Genomic DNA, 9,419 nt, shown 5'->3' with positions numbered 1-9,419 from the left:
TTGTGATGTGATGTGATGTGATGTTCTGTTTTGTGTGTGCGTGTTGCATGTATAAATGTGTTGTGTTTTATTTGTTTCGTAATTTTTAGTATTTTTATTTTTCCATGTCTACTTATTCTGGTTTTGTGAATAGTGCTTATTCCGCCGATACTTATGATTCTCCTTCTGCATGGTACTCTAATTATTCTACTGATTTCTATAAGGAGAACAATATTGCGCATCCTCTGGTGAGGGGCGTACATGATGATGTTGCCCAGTCTTTATCAGATTTTGAAAGCAAGTTGGAAGGAAAGATTGACTCTCTTTCGAAGTTGGTGACACAGTTCACTACCAACCAGAGATCTGCATCTCCATCTGCATTTGTTGCACGACTATGTGCTATTTGTCCTTCTAGTGACCACTATACAGATGCATGTCCTTCTTTGCAACACCATGCTGCCTTTGATGCACCTCAGGCTTATGTTACAAACATCTACAACAACAGGCAACAAAAACAGCAGCAACAACAACAGATGCAATTTTATGATGCTCCTGCTCAAATAGCTCCTCAGCCTTCTACTTTTAAACCTACATTGAAGGAGTTATTAGAGCAGATGACCATGCAAAATCTTCTGTTCAAGCAAGAAATAATGGAGTTTCAGCAGGAAACAGAAGTTGTCATTCAGAGTTTGAATGATCAGATAGGGCAGACAGCTACTCAGCTCAATCAGGAACAGCCTCATGATTTAGAGGAATCATCATTTCAGACTGTTCAGATTCCTGATGATGATAGTGTCGTCCACATAGGAGATGGGGAACAGAGTTATGAGTTTACTACTACGCCATCTACTTTCCCATCATCCTATGTCCCTACTTTTGCACCTGAGGAGAGTGATGAGTATTTTGAGGAGCAGGCAGAAATAAGCAGTAAACCTGAACCAGGTAGACCACCTTCATCTTCCCACACTTTAGCAATCTTCAAGGAAGAGGAGGTAAGCATACCTCAGTTTGATTATGTTGATGATTATGTTGTTGAGAGGTATGCTGATGATTGTATTGTTGTTGAGTCTGATTTTAATTTTCCCTCTATGCATGATGAGAACCAATTTTTGATGTCGCATCCGAATGTTTATTCTCCATGCATTGGACATGAATCTGAGTCTGTCGTTGATATTGCTTGTGATTTTGAAATTGATTCATGTTCTGAGGATGTATCTGAGGTTCAGTCTATTACACTTGGATTGGGTGTTATACCCCTGCATGTAATTTCTGTAGAGCCACATTGCACTAACCCTATTGCAGGAGGTACACAAGAATGTGACCAACATGCACCCACAGTGGAAAACAAAGGTGCTAACACTCACAAAAGCTTCAACATCAGTAGGCACCTGCTGAACCCGCTCATCAACAGTCTTTGCTTCCTAGATCCAGCTGTGGATGATATCTCCCTGCTAGATCAAATCTGGAGGATGAAGCAGTTTGTCCTCAAAACCTTCTTGCTGGATACTATGGTGAAAAACATCTCCCTACAAGTCCAAAATTGGCAACTGCCACCATGATCAAGGGAGTTTTCCTTTTCTCTTCTCCTCCTTTTCCTACTTTTATTGCACTTGTCCATGATGTGTTGATTGTTCTGATTTCTGATCTTATGCTTATGACACATTGAGGACACTGTGTAGTTTAAGTGTGGTCTATTGGGGGAGATTTTTATTTTTCTTTGTTAGTTTTTGATTTCTTGGTTAAATTTTTTTTTCTTTTCTAGGTTATTTTGTCGTGTCTTGTATACAGTTTTACATGTTTCTCTTGATTTCTGGACTTTGTTTAAGTTGTAGACTAGTCTTTCACTTCACTTCATTGATACTTATTGGTTTGAGATCCTTTGCTTTTCTTTGCTTGGAAGATGGTCATGATGTTTGAGAGTTGAATTGATTGTGACACAAAATTACCCTGTGTGAGATTTGAGCCACTTTATGTTCTTTCTTGTGTGTGATATGTCTCTTGATTGCTTGCGCATATGCCTTGGCTTGACTCTTGTTGACAACTCTTGATTGATATGCATGTTTGGAAGTGATAAAGGCAGTTTTGTTTTTGAGCCTCTCTAGCCAAATAAGCTTACCTTGTTTTGATCCTTTGATAACCCCTTTTGAGCCTATACTTTCCCCCAATTCTTTGTTTTGAAGCTCATACACTAGCCCTAAGTGAAAAACCATGATTACCTTAACCTTAGGGAATTTTGGAGCTTTGGAAGTGTTTTGGGAACAAGTGTGGTCTCCTTGGGGTTTCTGATGAATTGGCTGGTTGGTTCCTCTTCTTGTTTTATGTTTGTAAATATGTTGTGTATCTTGTCTCTTATAGTTGTGTCCTAAACAGAGAGAAAAGAAAAGAGACAGGATGGAAAAAAAATATAAAAAAAAAAAAATGAAAAAAAAATGAAAAAAAAAAGAGAAAAAAAAAATATTTTGTGAATAAGGGAGTCAAGAAGAGGATTGAATTAGAGGTTTTGGGTGTGAGCTGACTGTGTTTACACTTGTTCCCCATTGCTCCTCTATTTCTTTTGGTTTGTAACTTCTCATCCATGTTTATCCTCCCTTGTCCTTGGCCCCATTTCACCCATTAAAGACCTTTTGATTTGAACATGCATATGTTTTGAGTGTTGATATTAGAGGTTTGCCAAGTCTGTTGTTGTTTGCTTTCTTGAGTGCATTGAGTTGAAATTCTTTACCTTATACACTTGAGAGAAACACTGATAGTGCATCTGTGAGTTTTTGTTGCTTTTGATTCACCTCTTGAGCTGATTGATCATTTTGCCATGTCTTGAATTGCTTGGATGATTTAATGAGTATTTGCTTTCTCTGATTGATTCTGTGTTGGATATTGTCTACTTCCTTTCTTGGTCCAGATTTCTTGAGGACTGTGTAAATTCTGTTTGTTTCCTTGCGAGTCTTTGTTTTCTGTGTGCTAAGTTTGTGTCATACCCTAGATGTCCTTTGAACTATTCCTTGATCTGCGTCTTGATTTTGCCCAGGAGTGCAAAAGACTAAGTGTGGTCTATTTTGATGAGTCAATATTTTATTCACTTCACTTAGTTTATTGTACCGAATTTAATCGGGAAATTGTGCTTAATTGTCCGGTATTTTCCCGTTTTTGATAATTGTGCTTAATTTGACCAAAAATTCTTATTTTAATTAATTTGAATTATTTGAGCTAATTATTTGCATTATTAATTGTAGGGAAATTGTTGGATAATATTTGGGACATTTGGAGGTGAAAAGAAATACCACATCAAATATACTTTAAACTAAAATGAGTGAGGAGGTGTGGATTTAAATTATGGGAGTGCACATGGAGATGGGCTTGATTGGAGAAGCTAAGAAGTGGTGCGGGAAGAAAAAGAAGTATCACGGCCAACACAGTTTTCGGTCCAGCGTTCCAGCAGCTTGGGAGTCAGCACGTTGGGCTTTATTTTCCAGCAGCCTCCATGGCCCAGCAGCAGGAGCAGGTCCAGCAGGTGTGTGCTTGGAGAAGAAGGGAGGTGCAGCAGGGAAAAAGCGGGATTCACTTGGACTCTCACGCATGTCACGGCTTATGTCCGTCCAACAAGCTTCACGTGTCCAGCAAATTAGGAGGTGAGCTGTAGCGTGCTGTAGGAGGTGCGGGGAGAGAAATGGGAAACAGGTCCACGCACACGGGAGTCCAGTGCATCCAGCAAGCAGCTGCACACACGTCCAACTTCAACGTGCATACTTGGAACCAAGCATCCAGGAGCTTCCTCTCGGTCCAGGACACATCCATCTCCACCATTCAGCAGCACGGAAGGAAGCAGCAGCTGCCACCTAAGGAGGAAGTAATCTTTCATTTAAGGCCTTCACACGTCCAGCAAGAAGCACACGAACGGCCCACAAATTGAAGTTTTGGTTTCTTTATTGCCTTCAAGTAGGAGCAGCTTTGGATATACACGTTTTGAAGAGGAACTCACGGGTCCAGCTGGCTGGGAAAGAGAATGCCACGGCCCACAATGGTAGCACATCAACAGCCCAGCAGAGGAAGTCTACAGCATTTTCCAGTAGCAAGCTGGCCCAGAAAAAGAGGTGACGCACGTCCAGCAGAGTGGAAGGCAGCGTCCACGCTGGATCAGTTGAAGAAAAGCAATGGAAGGTAGCATCCAGCAAAGGGCTACACCACGAAACTTCATTTTCTGCTTGGAGAAGCGTTGACAGTAGCTTGGTCCAGTAGAAGCCTTCAAGTTCAGCAGCTTGGAGGGAGCGTCCAGCTTTCCAGGAGCATCTCGGTCCAATCCAAGCAACTCCCGGCCCAACACAACAACAAGAAGCAGCAGTCCAGCAGCTTGGCACAAGGGGCCCACGGACAGATTAATCTGGAGCAGCAAGCTTGGGGTGTGCACGGTGGAGAAGCAAGTCCAACAACACACGTAAGGGCTGGACAGATGGCACATGAGGGTTTAAAAAAAAAACCTGAAGGGTTAGACGTAGGAGGCATCCAGCCGCCACCTAGTTTTTTTTTTTTTGGTTTTCTTTGCTTTGAAGAGGGGAGCAGTACGTTGAGAGAATGGAGGGTTACGGTTGAGCTGGAAGAGTTGAGCTGACACATGGAGAAAGGGACGTGAAAGAGGGGAAGTTCACTCATTTTGTTCTATTCCATGAACGTGTTTTCACTTCTTATAGTAGCTTGAATGTTGTTCTATTTCTCTTCTTGAGCTGCTGGAATGTACTGTTATTTTATTAGCACATCACTGAAATTTTACTAGCATTGGCTTATCTTTGCAATTCAAGTTCTTTACTCAGCTGAATGAGAATCTTATTTCCGCATACTTAGTGTTGAATCTTATTGTCATGAGATTGGTTTTTCTTTGAGCAACTTAATTAAATGAGAAGAGAATTTGGTTTTGGATTCTTTTCTTTACGTGAAGGATAAGAGTTGGTAGAATACTTTAGCACTTGATTTTAAATTGTAGTTTAATCATAGGAGAAGTAAGTATGTTTACGTGTGGAGAGGATGAGAGGCCACGGTTTTTTTTGTTTGAAGAACCTATTTCCTTTTGTTTTATTTTTTTTTTCTTTTGAATGAAATACATGGAGGCTCAACATGTTATGGCATTTAGGAATTTTTAGAAATAATTTCACTTTCAAAATTTAATTTCCGTAATTGTGCGTCTCTGCAATTTACTGTTCCGCATTTTATTTTCACTGTGATTTCGATTTTTACTGTTTAATTTCGTTTTTACTACTTACTGTTTTATTTTTACGGTTTGTTAATTTACTACTTTCAACATTTACATTTTCCTGCACAAAAACAACCATCAAATTCCCCCATTACGTGTTTGATCTGAGATTGAACCAAAATTGGTCCTTGAGAGACGACCTAGGATCATACCTGATAGCATGGCCTCTAACATAGCCCAAATAATTCTCAGCTGGATAATCACCAATCTTCTTTGCATTGGTGTAGAATTCTTTCACCACAGCTATGTTGGCAGGTGATGGATAAGTGGCTAGCTTCCCCCAATCATTCCCTAACACTTGCTCTCCAAATTGAGGAGCAAAGTTAGGTATCATTCCAACCTTTCTCTCCATTAGAAGTCTCCTGTCCTGAACCACCCTAAAGTGCTTCTCATGTTTCCTAGAGAGGAACCTGCCATTATGGGGCTGCTCTGGTTCCTTTTCCTTTCTCTTGGTTGCCATGGTTTTCAATCTCTTTCCTGAAGAGGATGCCATTCCTGCATTCAAACATAAATCCAAAACCACAGAACATGATGTTAATCATTAGTAAACACAAAACAAAACTCCTTTTGAAGCTAAACCACCGCTGAGGGCCAGAATTTCCCCTCAGCGCCACCAGTGCCACATTCAAACACGCAACAAACCAGAAAAAGCAAATCTGGCAGAGTGCCGCTCAGCGGTAAATGCCGCTCAGCGGTTATCTGCAGATTTTTGCAAATCTCGTTTTTAAACTGTCCTAACTCCACCCAAATGCAATTTTCAATTTTCCAGTTCATAATCAAGCAGTTTAATCGGTTCAAACATCAAATATATCATCAAATCATGCATAGAAATCAAAACCCCTAAATATTCATGCTTTGACAATCACAGTCAATTTCAAGAACCCTAGAATGAACAAAATGCATTTTACTTACTTGGGTGGAGATGCTAGATGATATAAACTAGAATGCTCTCTTCCAACCCCAAACTTTGATAGCACACTAGTGTAAAAGTGAGTGGAAGAGAAATTTTCTAAAGAGGGAAGAGTAAAAAGATGTGGGAAACCTAAGAGGAGATATGTGGGAGTCTTAGTGCAGAGAAGAGCTTGAAAGAATGTAAAAACGCGCAGCTTAGGGTTTAAAAATACCCCAATGGGCTCGGGTTCCGCTAAGGGGAACTTAAGCCCATCTGCGATAGTACCGCTCAGCGGTAATTGCCGCTCAGCGGCACTTTCGTGATGTGCCCTTCTCCTTCTTTTCTTGACCTACGTGCCTTCCTAGCATACCCCTCATAGGTTCCCTGCAATTCAATGTTAAAAATGCTTATGCAAATCCTAAAAATAAACAAACAGAAAACAATCAATCAACTGGGTTGCCTCCCAGGTAGCGCTTGTTTAACGTCACGAGCCTGACCCAAAATCCACCAACACCCATCAGTAGGTGTTTCAAACTTACCAGCACCCATCAGTAGGTGCAAAATCTTCTCACCAACACCCATCAGTAGGTGTTACAAACCTAGCATCCTTCAGTAGATGCTTAACCACCTAGCATCCTTCAGTAGATGCTATATCCAACAAAATAAATACAAAAATAATGTTCACAAATTAAAAATTACAAAACCAAATCAAAAGTTTTTAAATTCACTGGGTTGCCTCCCAGCAAGCGCTCTTTTAACGTCATTAGCTTGACCCAATAAAGCTCAAGTTCCTTCTTCTTTTTCTTCTTTCTACTGAACTTCTTCAGAAATTTGATCAAACCAGGAACCTGTTGCAGTGTCTCAATCATAGGAACTTTAATCTCCAATTTCTTGAAGATTTCCATAAAGCACTTAAATTTCTTTTCCTTCCTATGATTCTTCTTTAGATGAGGATGTGATTTTTCATGTGATTTCTTCTTCTTTCCTCTCATCTTCTTTTTCTTCCTTTTTCTCTCCCTAAATTTTCTCTTTTTCTCTTCTTTTATTTTTTTCTTCCTTTCTCTTTTTCTCCTCAACTTCTTTATCTTCACACAAATTTTCTTTCTCTCTTCTCTCTCAACCAATTCTTTTTCTTTTTCTTCATCTTTATCTTTCTCACTCAACTCTTCTTTCTCTTTTCTCTCTACCCTTTCCTCATCTCCCTCTAATTTTTCCTCATCAAGAATCTTGTCACTTTCAGTGATAATGACTTGCCCTTCCTCCTTAAGGTTAACATCAGTATTAACATCATCATTTAATATCTGACTAATGTGACGAAGTTGCATCTCCATTCTTTTACATGATTCTTCAATGCTTTTCTGAGTAGAGTCGGAATTTTTCAAAAATCGTTGAAGGGTGTTCTCCAACCTATCCAAACTTCCTGATAGAAAGGGTTGTTGCTGCCATTGTTGTTGTGGTTGGTTCTCAAATTGTCCAGCAGCTTGCCAAACTTGGCTTTGATCCATGCTTGAGTGAGGTTCCCACCATTGGTTGAGATTACTTTGGTAGAATTGAGTGCCCCTATAGTTAAACTCTTGACCAAATTGCATTCTGCAGACATTAGGCACAAAACCCTAAAAACAATTGTTAGCACAAAAAGATATAGGAGAAGATAGAGATTCAAAAGATAAAAAGATTTAGAAGATAGAAGATTTAGAAGATAGAATGAAATAAAATAAAATAAAACCTAATCTAAAAAAATAAAATCTAATCTAAAAGATAAAACAAAATAATATCTAACCTAACCTAAAAGATAGAATAAGAATAAAATAAAATCTAACCTAAAAAGATAAAAAGATAAAACCTAATAAAATAAAATAAAATCTAATCTAAAAAAAATAAAATAAAATCAAATAAAATACAAACTGAAAAATATAAACAGAAAAATAAAATAAAAATTCGAAATTTAAAATAAAATAAAAAAAAAAATAAGTCAAAGATAATCAATAATCACACAAATTAACCAGTTAAACCACGAGTCCCCGGCAACGGCGCCAAAAACTTGATGGACAAATTTGTAAGCACCAAAATATGATGTCACAAACTTGTTTCACAATCGGCAAGTATGACCGAATCGTTCAAGTAATAAAACTTGGTAAGACCAAGTATCGTTCTTCCCAAAGGACTCACGGCCTAGTTTAGTTATGTGGTTTCTTGATTAACTAAGACTTACAAACGAAATATTTGGGTTTAAAATGCAAGACAGAAAATAAACATGTATGCATGAATTTTGATCAATGGCAAAGACAAAAGATAAACACTTTCAATGGAATATATGAATGAATATGTTGTTGGGGGTCAATTTCATCTCATCCACTCTCATATATTTTAGGAATTCATCATTCAAATCATCATTGTTAATGCCACTCACTAATGTACCATTCTAGATGGCTTCTCCCTAATCAAATAGTTCATACAATTCCTAGCATTCCTAATGATTAGTTCATTACCGCAGGAGCTTAAGGCAACCAATATAATATTGTCAGTAAAATATTGGGAGAAATTCCCCGGATCTAGATTTCCCCGTACGTGTCCGTATCAACAAAACCAATAATCATGCATTAGAATGAGTTAAACAATGCAAGCATTGAGCAAAGAGGAAAAACCCTAACTAATGATGAAAAGAAAGCATATGTCTTAATTCAAAGATGTATTCAACAAATCCATATATGAGAGCTTCAAGAGATTACATTGATTCCCCAACAAACATACAAGGTTTAGTTCACCATATTCATGGTGAACCTAGATGAATAACAATGAAAGTATGAAAGAATAAACCCAATAAAGATGAAGAGGTAGCCTGAGCATCCAAGATCCTCCTTCAAAGGGGTGAAAGAGAGAGTGTTTGCCTCGTTTCTGCCAAAGATACCTAACTAAAGGACGTGCAAGCCCTTATATACTAATCTAGAGTTACAAAAGATTACAAAAGCCCAAGCCCGAAAAGTGCCGCTCAGCGCCATTTACCGCTCAGCGGTGGTTACGCGTCTTCTTTCTTCCCCTCAGCGGCCATTTGCCCCTCAGCGGTTCCAACGCCACCTCTTGAGTGCCGCTCAGCGGTAGTGTGCCGCTGAGCGGTGCCTTCGACTTCTCCTTTTTGCACTCTTTCTTGTCTTTTCTAATGTCCTCTCTCTCATTCTTCACTTCTTTCACCAAATTCACCTCAAAACCTGCACAAAAATACTCAAATCAAGCATAAACCTGTCCAGCTCTCTTATTTCTGAAAATATAAACAAAATGCATGATTTCAAGCTAGTTTCTAAGTCTAAAGGT

At 38.9% G+C, this 9,419-nt stretch overlaps 1 protein-coding gene across 1 annotated transcript; it reads left to right on the top strand.

Annotated features, from left to right (window-relative positions):
- On the top strand, positions 1 to 1,420 carry LOC148203787 (uncharacterized). The gene is made up of 3 exons (XM_088107754.1): positions 1 to 699; positions 856 to 971; positions 1,364 to 1,420. The coding sequence occupies exons 1-3, from the start codon at positions 105 to 107 to the stop codon at positions 1,418 to 1,420; spliced, it is 768 nt and encodes a 255-aa protein (XP_087963880.1). The 5' UTR covers positions 1 to 104.
- The last annotated feature ends 7,999 nt before the right edge of the window (positions 1,421 to 9,419 follow it).

The sequence above is a fragment of the Vigna umbellata genome, chromosome 2, assembly GCF_029865625.1.
Source record: "Vigna umbellata cultivar VRB3 chromosome 2, Vumbellata_1.0, whole genome shotgun sequence".
NCBI lineage: Eukaryota > Viridiplantae > Streptophyta > Magnoliopsida > Fabales > Fabaceae > Vigna > Vigna umbellata.
Note: the sequence above shows the minus strand (reverse complement) of the source record. Positions and strands in the feature narration are given on the sequence as shown.